The sequence below is a fragment of the Scyliorhinus canicula genome, chromosome 7, assembly GCF_902713615.1.
Source record: "Scyliorhinus canicula chromosome 7, sScyCan1.1, whole genome shotgun sequence".
Lineage (NCBI taxonomy): Eukaryota > Metazoa > Chordata > Chondrichthyes > Carcharhiniformes > Scyliorhinidae > Scyliorhinus > Scyliorhinus canicula.
This window is the reverse complement of record NC_052152.1, coordinates 25,576,284-25,589,227: the sequence shown is the minus strand read 5'-3', so window position 1 is coordinate 25,589,227 and position 12,944 is coordinate 25,576,284. Positions and strand designations below refer to the sequence as shown.

The 12,944-nt window shown below is 44.1% G+C and overlaps 1 protein-coding gene across 1 annotated transcript; it reads left to right on the top strand.

Moving 5' to 3' along the window:
• Positions 1-277: 277 nt before the first annotated feature.
• Positions 278-9,674, top strand: atp5po (ATP synthase peripheral stalk subunit OSCP). Its single transcript, XM_038801609.1, has 4 exons — positions 278-433; positions 4,027-4,139; positions 6,767-6,853; positions 9,426-9,674. Exons 1-4 carry the CDS (start codon positions 295-297, stop codon positions 9,537-9,539), a joined length of 453 nt encoding a protein of 150 aa, XP_038657537.1. The 5' UTR covers positions 278-294; the 3' UTR covers positions 9,540-9,674.
• Positions 9,675-12,944: the final 3,270 nt, after the last annotated feature.

The window sequence follows — 12,944 nt, the reverse complement described above, 5'->3', positions numbered from 1 at the left end:
GAACACTGCTTTCTGGATGTTTGCCAGTGTGCTTGGAATTGTTCAAAAGTCATTTACAGACTTCCTTCTTTAAGCCAAATCTCCTGGGAACCTTTGTGTTGGCCTTGGGAGAAACTAAAGTCTTTTACAATTTGACACAGTAGTCAAAACTGTAATATAGTGTAGTGTGACTGAGAAATACATGCATGCTTTGTCATTGTGCACTGGTGGATATTTTAGTTGTCTAGATACTATCTTTAAAAAAAACCTCTTATTTTCTATGATTGACTTGCTAACAGTTTAATCTCCTTGTTTATGTTCCAGTCACTAATGAAAGATCCCAAGTTCTTTGGAATAGTCAACAATCCACACATTAAGCGCAATATCAAGCAAAAAACTGTAAATGACATCTTGTTGAAGCAGAAAGTTTCCCCAATCATGCTCAACTTTGCCAGTAAGTGATTGTTTTGTCTCCACAGAAATTTTGCATTTGACAGTATTTTCAATAATCCACACAGCATTGCAAAAACAGAATACAACTTTGCAGCCTAGTCAATATTTCAAGAATTTTAATGTCAAACTATTGGTAACAGCATCTCAATATAAATTGAGAGGTTACTTTACAAACACAATAGCATGAGTTAGAAAACTGTATTTGCATTGTAGTGGAAAAATATTTTTGTTTTTGATTCAATTTATTTATTGTCACACGTACCGAGGTACAGGGAGAGTATTGTTCTGCGTATAGTCGTTCCATACATGGGAAACAGAGGACATACTATAAATAATAGTTAGAACAGATGTAGGAAAAGGATCTGAAGGGGACCACTTGCAGAGTGTCGCCTCACTCCGGCGCCATCTCAGAATTCAAGTGCTAATGACATTTCACGACAGCGCGAACAGGGCCCGGGCATGACCTATTCTGCCCCCCACATGGGACCAGCACGGCTCCAGCCTCCTTGGCGCCGCGCCAACCCGCTCATGCGCAGTTGGGCCAACTCAATCTTGCGCATGCGCGGGGAACATCTTGCGCACGCCGGCCCTGACCCAACATGGGGTCGGTGTTCAGGGGTCGTCCGTGCCAGGAAGTAGGCTTGGGGGGGGTGGGGGAGAGGCTGGCCCGCCGATTGGTGGGCCCCGATCGTGGGCCAGACCACATTGGAGGCCCGGCCTCTCTTTCTTCTCCACCCCCCCCCCCCCCCCCCCCCCCTTCCCCGGGTGAAGGAGCCCCCCCCCTTACAGGCCGTCCCCCGAGCGTTCCCGCAGAGTACCCGCCGGTAGCGACCAGGGGTGAACAGCGCCGGCGGGACTCTCGTGTCGGAGCAGCCGCTCAGCCGTAGAATTGGCGGCCCCGCCGATTCCAGTGGTCGGCGCCACACCGAACGCGCTGGTGCAAATGGCGCCAATTCTCCGCACGCCGGAGAATCACGCGCCGGCGTCATGGCGTGGTTGGTCCGATTCTCCAGCCCAGCGCGGGGCTCGGAGAATCGTCCCCATTATCAAGTGCATCTCCATCTCGTCGGAAGCTACAAATTTGGAACAAATCGGGCACACTGTGTATGTTGAACCAGCGTGATTGACCAAAGAAATACCTCATTGTTGCTATCAGAGTTGTATGCAAACTGAAGACATTTGCCCAATCCCACCTGCCCAATGATTCAGCTGGTAATAAAGGAACAAACGCAGAACAGTATTTGCTGTATACATCAGCCAACATTTTTTGGTCATTGTGTGAGAACTGATGCCTTCTTGAGGAAATAAACAGCAAAGGGGTCCTGGTATCTTTTTAAAATAAATTTAGATTACCCAATACATTTTTTCCAATTAAGGGGCAATTTAGCCTACCCAGCACATCTTTGGGCTGTGGGGGCGAAACCCACGCAAACACGGGAAGAATGTGCAAACTCCACACGGACAGTGATCCAGAGCCGGGATCGAACCTGGGACCTCAGCGCCTTGAGGCAGCAGTGCTAACCACTGTGCCATCATGCTGCCCGGCGTTGTGGTATCTTAATAGTTGTCCTACATTGGTCTATAAGTAGACATATAGTTTTTGAATAGTTTGCAATTTTACACAATTTAGGGCTACCTTCCAGTTTTCTGATAGGTCAATAGAATCACAGAAGTTTGAAGGGTGGCTATTTGTATTTCTGCTGCCTGGGGGGGGGGGGGGGGGGGGGTCCAAAATATTTTAATAAAATTTTAATTGTTTTATACCCAAACATTACAAACAGCAACAGTAACCCAAATAGAACAATAACCTAGTAAACTTACTCTCTTCTCTCTCTTCCCCCCCCCCCCCACCCCCCCAAATAGCCATCAGTGAATAATTCTTTAAAACACAATATGAACGGTTGCCATCAATGGTAGAACTCTTCAATTAACCCCCTCACAACATATTTGACCTTCTCGAGGTGCTAAACCTCCATTAAGTCACCGAGGTGCTTGGTGGCACCATCTGTCTCCAATTCAGGAGGACTCTCCTCCGAGCAACCAGCAAGGTGAATGCCAGGACATCTGTTCTCTCACCCATCCGCAGCTACAGCAGGTCTGATACCCCAAATATAGCCACTAAAGGACAGGGCTCAAGCTCAATATTCAAGATTGCCGATATGGTGCTGAAAAAAGAGACCCAGAACCACAAGCTTGGGACAGGACCAGAACACGTGTGGTTCAGTGACCCTCTCAAACAGCAATTGCACCTATCCTCAACACCCTCAAAGAAACTATTCATTCTGGCTTTCGTGAGGTGCGCCCTAAACTACCATGGGCTGCTAGAGGAAGCCCACGCAGACACAGCGCTAGGGTCCCAGGTTCAATTCCCGGCTTGGTCACTCTGTGTGGAGTCTGCACGTTCTCCCGTGTCTGCATAGGTTTCCTCCGGGTGCTCCGGTTTCCTCCCACTAATCCCAAAAGACATGCTGTTAGGTGAATTCTCCCTCCATGTACCCGAACAGGTGCAGGAATGTGGCGACTAGGGGCTTTTCACAGTAACTTCATTGCAATGTAAGCCTACTTGTGACAATAAAGATTATTATTATTATTCAAAAATTGATACCCAAATCTCTCTTTCAGTGAGACTAAACCACATTCCCTTGCCTTCGCACTCCATTTGGGTTTTGCAGTTTAAGATTGTGATTTTGTTCAAAGTTCAATGCACTGTACATATAGAGGTGGACAGCAGCCATTCGAGAAGATGGCTCAGCACCACCTTCTCAAGGGCAATTAGGGATGCCAACAAATGCTGGCCTTGCCAGTGACACCTGAAGAAAGAGAAAAATTTTAACATATTTTCCTAGCACCAAAATATGAAGTCCGGAATGCTTGGGATTAAGTTATTTCTGATTTTTTTTATGCCTAACCACAATTGTGTAAACCGAAAAGTACCAAAGATAAAAATATTTACCTGAAGCAATAAAACATTTTGGGCTTAAAAATTATTTTACTCATCCTAATGCTGTATCTTTCCTCTCCCAAAGGGCGATACTACAGACACTGGCGGCACGGTGGCACAATGGTTAGTGCTGCTGCCTCACGGCGCCATGGGCCCTGGTTCGAATACGACCTTGGGTGACTTTCTGTGTGGAGTTTGCACTTTCTCCCCGTGTCTGCGTGGGTTTCCTCCAGATACTTCTGTTTCTTCCCACAGTCCAAAGATGTGCAGGTTAGGTGAATTGACCATGTTAAATTGCCCCTTAGTTTTCAAAAGTTTAGATGGAATTACAAGTTATGGGGGTGGGGCGGGGGTGTGGTCCTAGGTAGGGTGCTCTTTCAGAGAGTCAGTGCAGACTCAATGGGCCAAATGGCCTCCTTCTGCACCATAGGGTTTCTATGATTCTATATATAGCAAAAAGTACATAATTGTCATACCAGGTCATTCCTTCAATCGCAAGACCTGGAACCACATTGCAGGATGAGTCTTGACCACCATACCAAAGCATATATTTATTTTATCCTTTTTCATTTTAGTTGAAAATTGCTGATAACTGGGCTTCAAGATTAAGAGTTAAGTGGTGCTAATGTAGGAGTTTTATTTATTTTTTTCAGATGTATTAGCTGAGAATGGACGGTTGCACCAGACCCCCAATGTTGCTTCTGCTTTCAGTAAGATCATGAGTGCACATCGTGGGGAAGTTCTCTGCTCAGTCACTACTGCTCAGGTACGGCGATTTCTTTACTGTAAAATTGTATTGGTAATGCATGTTAAATGGTAAGACTTGCACTGTAGGTGTACCTCCACCAGATTGCCTGCAGTGGTTCAAGAAGGCTACTCGCCACAACCTCCAGGGAAAGTTGCTATGAGTAATAGATGCTGGTCTTGACAAGAAATGCTTATATCTCAATAAGAAAAAGATATCAAGTTCATTGAGCATTTTGCTCATTTATATTGATCACTAGCGAATGCTAAATAGCAAACATTTTTTTATTGAGAAAGTGACGTAAAGGACCAAAGACCAAGTTGAAAAGAGGATGAGGTAAATTGGGGAAAAGTGATTAGTAAATCAAAGCTTAAACTTTATACGCCTCAGGACTATTATTGAAGGGAAGAGAAAGGACAAAATAGTGAAAAATACAGAATATTAAAAAGGGAAGAAATGTTTCAAGGTGAAGCTTTTTCTGTACAGTAAGAAGTCCTACAGCACCAGGTTAAAATCCAACAGGTTTGTTTCGAAGCACTCGCTTTCGGAGCACAGCTCCTTCCTCGGGTGAATGAAGAGGTGGGTTTCAGAAACATATAAAAAGACAAAGTCAATGATGCCAGACAATAATCTTCCTAACTCCCTATATTCTGTTTTTCCCAATGTGTATCATGGCTACTGGATGTTCACCCTCCCCCTCCAGAATATTTTGTATCTGCTCTTGAGGCATACTTGACCCTAATACCAGGGAGGCAACGTGCCATCCTGGAGTCTTGTTTGTGGTCCACAGAAATACCTATTTCCCTTACAGTTGAATCCCTAGAACTATTGCAATCCCACACTTTGTACTCCTCCCCTGTTTAGCAAAGCCAACCAGCTGTTGCTACTTTCCCCTGAAAGGCCAACCCACAAACCCCCACCCCCTAAAACAGTATCCAAAGTGGTATATCTGTTTTGCAGGGGAATGGCCACAGGCAATTCTTGCACTGTCTGCCTAGCCCTCTTGCTCTGCCTGGTGGTCACCCATTCCTATCCCGCCTGTGGGACTCTCAGCCTGTGGTTTGACCATCTCTCTGTATGTACTAACCACGATACTCTCCACCTCGCGGATGCTCCACAGTGTCCCTAGCCTCTGCTCCAGCTCTGAAGCCCAGGCTTACAGGAATTTCAGTTGGAGCACCCATGCTGGCCTTGGACACTAGAAATGTTCCTGGCTTCCCACATAAAGCAGGAAGAGCACCCCACTACTCCTGTCATGACTTACTCTTTCAAATTAAACATTTTGGAAGATACTTTAAATAAAATAATGTCAATTACTCAAGGGCCCTTCTTTCCTGCACCTTGTTACTCCAGAATATAGCCCTTACTAACTATAGACCACAAAATATAGACCATAAAAGTAGTAAACACTTAAATGACCGTACTCACCCAGTCAGGTGCTTCCACTTTCCCCACATCATTTTTGAATCCTGACATTGCCTCAAGGGTCCAAACTCAAAGCTTTCACTCCAGTATCATCTCTGTCTTTCTCCCATTCTTTTATCCTCCCAGCTCCACTCTGTCTCACTCTTCCTCTTTTATCGTCCCGATTCCGCTCTCTGTCCCGCTCTTTCTTGCACTCACTTATCCTACTGGCTTCAGTCTTGAAAATATTCCCACTTATGGGAACAATATAATAGACTTGGATTATTTTGTGCTTCTTTAGAGATTTAATAGTTATTGAGGGGGAAAACAGTATTTGGAACAAAGAAGAAAAAACTAAACACTTGGGAGGTGTTTAGCAATAGAGAAAATTTGAGATAAGCAGTAGTGAGGCCAAAACTCCTGATGGGTTAAGGGGAATTGAGGATGGTGGTATGAAAGCTCAACACAAGGGCAGCACGGTGGCACAGTGGTTAGCACTCTGCCTCCCGCCACCGATGTCCCGGGTTTGGGTCACTGTCCGTTTGGAGTTTGCACATTCTCCCCGTGTTTGCGTGGGTTTCGCCCCCACAACCCAAAGATGTGCAGTGTAGGTGGATTGGCCACACTAAATTGCCCCTTAATTGGAAAAAATGAATTAGGTACACTAAATTTATTAAGAAAAATTAAAGCTCAGCACTGCTGGCTAATGTTTGAAAGGTGCGTAGAACAAAATTTAATGATTCAGCCAAGTTGTTTGGACTAGGAGTACTTGAGCCAAAGGAAATTAACAAAGATAAAATGGACCCGTTACCAAGAGAAAATTGAGCGGAAGAGATAATTGATGTAAAGGCTTGGAAAAACTTGAGAGTTAGCAGGAAATGGTGACGTTGGACACAAGTGGAGCAATTTGAGTGAAAAATAGAACATTTCATTTACTGGGATGCTATGTAGGTCAGTAAGATCTAGTGTTGCAGCTTTAAAGCTATTTCTCTTGAGCATAGTGAGAATGAACTGACGGAAGAAGCAGTCATTGACCAATAAAAACAATGGAACATTAGAGGAAATTAAATTAGTTCTTGGGAGCTATGAACGTGCCACAACTGTTTGCTGCATGGTACCAGAGAAATTATTGAGCCCAATAGTGAAGCTAGTTGAGTTGCGTACATAACCATATAAGGAACTGCAAATTGAACAAATGGCTGCTTGAAAATCGAAACTAAACGTTTTCTTTCTTCATTTGGCAGTCCCTGGATGAAGGAAATCTTTCGGAGTTAAAAACTGCTCTGAGTGGTTTTCTAAAAAAAGGTGAAACCCTGAAACTGGAGACCAAGGTAAGGTGAAGCACATACAATTGACCAGAATTGGCTTTGGCTCTTTTTGCTAAAAAGCAGAAAGCCGAATGATGACCTAATAAAGTATTTAAATATTATGAAAGAGTTTGATATTAGACATAGACATAGAACAGTACAGCACAGAACAGGCCCGTCGGCCCTCAATGTTGTGCCGAGCTATGATCACCCTACTCAACCCACGTATCCACCCTATACCCGTAACCCCCCCCACACCATTAACCTTACTTTTATTAGGACACTACGGGCAATTTAGCATGGCCAATCCACCTAACCCGCACATCTTTGGACTGTGGGAGGAAACCGGAGCACCCGGTGGAAACCCACGCACACAGGGGGAGGACGTGCAGACTCCACACAGACAGTGACCCAGCCGGGAACCGAACCTGGGACCCAGGAGCTGTGAAGCATTTATGCTAACCACCATGCTACCCTGCTGCCCCTATTAAAGATGCAGAGAAAATATTTCTACTTCTGTGGAGCCCAAAACCTGGGCTATAAATATAAGATGGTCGCTGATAAGTCCAGTACAGAACTCGGAAAAATCTTTACCCAGAGAGTGATTAGTGACACTGATAAAGATTATTATTATTAAAATGTGGTACTCACTACGATGAGGAGTAGTTGATCAGCATAGCTACATTTAAGGATAAGCACATGAAGAGAAAAAGTATAGGGTTGATACTGATGGGATTAGATGAAGAAGGGTGGACCGAGACAAATATAGGTTGGTACAGCACAGAAAGAATCATAATGTTTCTGTAATTTTTTTCTCCCTCAATTATTTATACAATTCCCTTTTGAAGCAAAAACACAAGCTTGAATCAGATGGTCCAAATGCCCTGTTCTGCACCATTCTGTGGAATAACTTTCAGCTTTGACACTAATTCCTGCCATTTTTATATTATGATATGTTAATATACATTTATATAGACTGGCAGTTTTTTTAAAAATGTTTCTTGAAGCATTGAAGCCTTGTTGCAGTACAGGAAGATGTAAAACTTCAATATCGTATTGCCACTATTGAGGGAAGGTGTAATTGAAAATCGCTTATTGTCACGAGTAGGCTTCAATGAAGTTACTGTGAAAAGCCCCTAGTCGCCACATTCCGGCGCCTGTCCGGGGAGGCTGGTACGGGAATCGAACCATGCTGCTGGCCTGCTTTAAAAGCCAGCGATTTAGCTAAGTGAGCTAAACCAGCCCCTGGTTTTCTTAAATCAGTTCTATTATAAATGCGGACGCATTTTAATGGGAACATTTAACACAGAAGCTTGGCAAACAGCAGACATAGTTTTTTTTAAATAATAAAATAAAAACAGTAGCATGGACACAATTTTATCATTTCATTTGAGTGGTGAAAAAAGCAAATTGTGATTGGATCCTAGTATCTACTGATTACTTTATACTCTGGGCCACTACCACCAGATTACTCATGCCAGTTTCTAAATTTTTAAGTCTTCCTAAATTTTCATTATTATAATCCTCTTTTCCCAGAAGAGGTACAAGAAGAAGTACAAGAAATAATGAGCAAGGAAAACAAAAATAATGTGACAAATAAGTGGAAACAAAAAGGAGAAAATCTCCAAAACTGTAAACGTTCACGCGGCATTTGTACCTTTTTTCTGACAACCATTTTTACCTTGCACTCCCTGAGGAGTTTATTCCTTGCTAAGGTACATTTCTACATGTGCTAGCCTGACTCAAAATTTGATGGCTTTGTTACCTGGGTTTATTGGTGATTCTGCTTATGTTTCCATGTAAACTACAAATAATGTCCTCGAGCATCGCAGACTGTTCAACCATAAGAACATAACAGCAAAGCCTAGTTTTGCTCCTGCTGCTCATCTGCAGTTCTCACAAACGCGCTTCCAGTAGAATTTACCAGAAAGCAATCAGAAGCTCTGTTGGTTTTCCTACTGCACCTCCACCACACTGCCCTCCACACTTCCACTTCAAACAAATCAAATGCTAGTGTAGCCGGTTATATAATTCCTGCCACATGTCCAGATGAGATCTACTGACTTGACATAGATTGGAAATCGTCTTTCTCGGTTGTCTGGCTCACTTCTTTGCTGTTTGAAATTAGTGAGTTATCAAGATAATCAGATGAATACTTCTCGCATTTCAGCACGGTAGCATGGTGGTTAGCATAAATGCTTCCCAGCTTCAGGGTCCCAGGTTCGATTCCCGGCTGGGTCACTGTCTGTGCGGAGTCTGCACGTCCTCCCTGTGTGTGCGTGGGTTTCCTCCGGGTACTCCGGTTTCCTCCCACAGTCCAAAGATGTGCGGGTTAGGTGGATTGGCCATGCTAAATTGCCCGTAGTGTCCTAAAAAGTAAGGTTAAGGGGGGGGTTGTTGGGTTACGGGTATAGGGTGGATACGTGGGTTTGAGTACGGTGATCATTGCTCGGCACAACATCGAGGGCCGAAGGGCCTGTTCTGTGCTGTACTGTTCTATTTCATATTAGATATCATCAGACACTGTAACTTTGAAACTACAGGAAAGCGCACTTTTAATTTATAAGAAAATAACAAACTTTTTTTTAAATTCTAGACTGATCCTTCAATCCTGGGTGGAATGATTGTCAGTGTTGGTGATAAGTACGCTGATATGTCCACAAAAACCAAGATTCAAAAACTCAGCAAACTAATAAATGAACCCATATAACTGCGATACCCGAATCCAAGCAATTTACTGTTGGACGTTATTATAAATCTGCTCCACTTGTGTACAGTGATCACTGTCTGTGTGATTGACTTTCATTAGTCTTCTAAAGATTTAATAAAACTATCTTTGAAACCATCTTTGCTACAACTGTTTATACACATATTAGAGAACTTTATTTTGCAGTTATAAAGCTCTGCTAGAAACTCCAGGTTCTAGTTCCACTCCGGGCCTTGATAATATGGTCAAACGGGTTGAGTATCAGCCTGCAAATCCTTCCAATATGCCTATGGCAGGCAGTATAAGTGGGAGTCTCCTGGTCAGCTGCCATCTTTGAAGAGAGAGAATGACATTTTAGTTGATTCTGTGAGCTGAGCAGAATGGGCCAGAAATTGCGAGCATGACACATTTCACAGCAAGCACCTTGGATTGGATTTCTTTTTCACCTTGCCCTTCAGATCATATTGATCTTAAAGTACTCTAAATGCAAATTGATAACGACAGAGTTATGTCACATTAGAGACCTCCAATAACAAAGAAGTACAGCATAGGAACAGGCTCTTCGGCCCTCCAAGCCTGTGCCGACCATGCTGCCTGTCTAAACTAACATCTTCTACACTTCCAGGGTCCGTATCTCTCTATTCCCACCCTATTCATGTATTTGTCAAAATGCCCCTAAAACGTCACTATCATCCCTGCTTCCACCACCTCCTCCGGCAGCGAGTTCCAAGCACCCACTACCCTCTGTGTAATAACAAAATAAACTTGCCTCGTACACCTCTGAACCTTGCCCCTCGCACCTTAAACCTATGCCCCCTAGTAATTAGCCCCTCTACCCTGGGAAAAAGTCTCTTGACTATCACCCTGTCGATGCCCCTCATAATTTTGTAGACCTCATCAGGTCACCTCTCAACGTCCGTTGTTCCAGTGAGAACAAATCGGGTTTATTCAACCTCTCCTCATAGCTAATGCCCTCCATACCAGGTAACATCCTGGTAAATCTCTTTTGCACCCTCTCTAAAGCCTCCTCATCCTTCTGGTAGTGTGGCAACCAGAATTGAACACTATACTCCAAGTGTGGCCTAACTAAGGTTCTATACAGACGCAACATGACTTGCCAATTATTATACTCGATGCTCCTGCCAATGAAGGCAAGCATGCTGTATGCCTTCTTGACTACGTTCTTCACCTGTGTCCTCTTTCAGTGAACTCTGGACCTGTACACCTAGATCTCTCTGACTGTCAATACTCTTGAGGGTTCTACCATTCACTTTATATTCCCTACCTGCATTAGACCTTCCAAAATGCATTACCTCACATTTGCCCGGATTAAACTCCATCTGCCATCTCTCTGCCCAAGTCTCCAAATGATCTAAATCCTGCTGAATCCTCTGACAGCCCTCATCGCTATCCGCAATTCCACCAACCTTTGTGTTGTCCGCAAACTTAGTAATCAGACCAGTTAAATTTTCCTCCAAATCATTTATATATACTACGAACAGCAAAGGTCCCAGCACTGATCCCTGCGGAACAACACTTGAAATTATCAGCAAAAAAAAAATCACATTTAGGTATGGAGAAGGAAACTGAATTACAGGGAAGGAAATGGGGTGGATAAGAGAAATGAGTGGGGAAAGAATCGAATGAGAGAGGAAAAAAGACCAAAAGGAAACAAAAATTTAAAATCCTCCAGATACAATTTATTATCTGTAGAAGTGCGACTCCAAGGTTTAAATTATTCCCTTTCTGGATCTCATGTCAGACCATAAATCATCATTATTAATGGGATCCTTGGGACTCGAAGTATTAGTTTGAGTCCTGTTGTGAGCGTCATTTAAATTTATGTTGCAAATCCATTAATTTCTCGAGGCTCTTAGGAGGTTGACATCTGTTTCTTGTGAGGTAGCAGTGCCGTGTTGTAAATTGAACAACAACATGTGATTCGCACCTCTCAGCATTGCTGGGTTTCTAAATTTAGAGTACCTAATTATTTTTTCCAATTAAGAGGCAATTTAGCGTGTCCAATCCACCTAACCTGCACATCTTCGGATTGTGGGGGTGAAACCCATGCAGACAAGGGAAGAATGTGCAAACTCCACATTGACAGTGACCCAGGGCTGGGATTGAACCTGGGCCCTCGGTGCCGTGAGGCAGCAGTGCTAACCACCGTGCCGCCCGAGCTGGCTTTTTATGTAATAATAATGATGGAGTCCCTGAATTTGGCATCATTTTCCCAGCAATATTTGGGCCACTTAACAGAGCGTGCACACATTTTGAAATCGAATGATCAGAGCCACAGCACATGTTGCTGTTAAGTTAAACAAGCCTAGACCTAGGCATTGGCCTTGGTACATCTGCAAAAAGGGGGATGGAAATCAGTCAGGGAACATATTCACATGTGGACGCTTGAGGGCAGCAATGCACTCAGCTGCAATGTCTTCTGCTATCTTAGAGTCTCTTCTCCTTCACTGTCAAGGACACATGCAGAATGACAACATGGTAAGGCATAAAAAGGCTGCCAGGAATTCCAGAACCAAACTTCAGTCAGAATCAACAGAGGAGAGTGATTCAGTAAAAAAAACAATTATCATTGTAGATATGTGTTTTCCACACGACTTGCCTCCTATGAGAAGAGACTGAAGTTAAAGGTTCAAATTGAAAATTTGAAATTGCCTCTTCCAGTTTTTTGTTGGTAAAATATAACAGGAATTTGTTTCAGATGATCATGATCTGTTGCAGCAAGGCTACTTCATATGTGTAGTATGTTAGAGCAATTCTGTTTAAGCAGATCTTGTGTTCATTGTGCTCTACCTTTAATACATGTTTGTAGTTATTAACTGATATTTAACACGTGAAACAACGTCTGCACAATCCCCTCAACATAAAGTTGGCTCTGGAGACATAGGGCAGGATTATTCGTTGCCTGACGCTGATGTCGTAATCAGCGATTGGGCGGAGAATCCCTTCCAACACCCAAATCGGGGGTGTCGGGGGTGACGCTGGTTTTAGAGTCTCCACCCCCTCCGAAATGGCATCATCACGTTGTGCGCCGCACGCCATTGGAAAGGCGACCGCGCGTGGCAGCTGCAGACTGTCCAGCTCTGCCACAGTCAGGGGAAGGGGAGAGCCATGCCACTGACTGGGGGGGGCTTCAGCGAGGACTGGTGTGGGGTAGCGAGGGGGGTTACTGGGGGTAATTATTTGACAGGCCGGGTCCGTGCGCTGCCGGCGCCATATTGCACGGGGCTGCCACGGACCTGGTCATTCTCCACCTGTTTTTGGTGTGGGAGCCAGGAGCTTTACCTGGCGCAGCTGCTAGCCCCCAATGGCCCTGGAATCGGTACAGTTGTTGCGCCGTTTTCTGGCGTAAAACGCCAGTGATCCCAGTGCAGCAGCACTTAGTCTGGA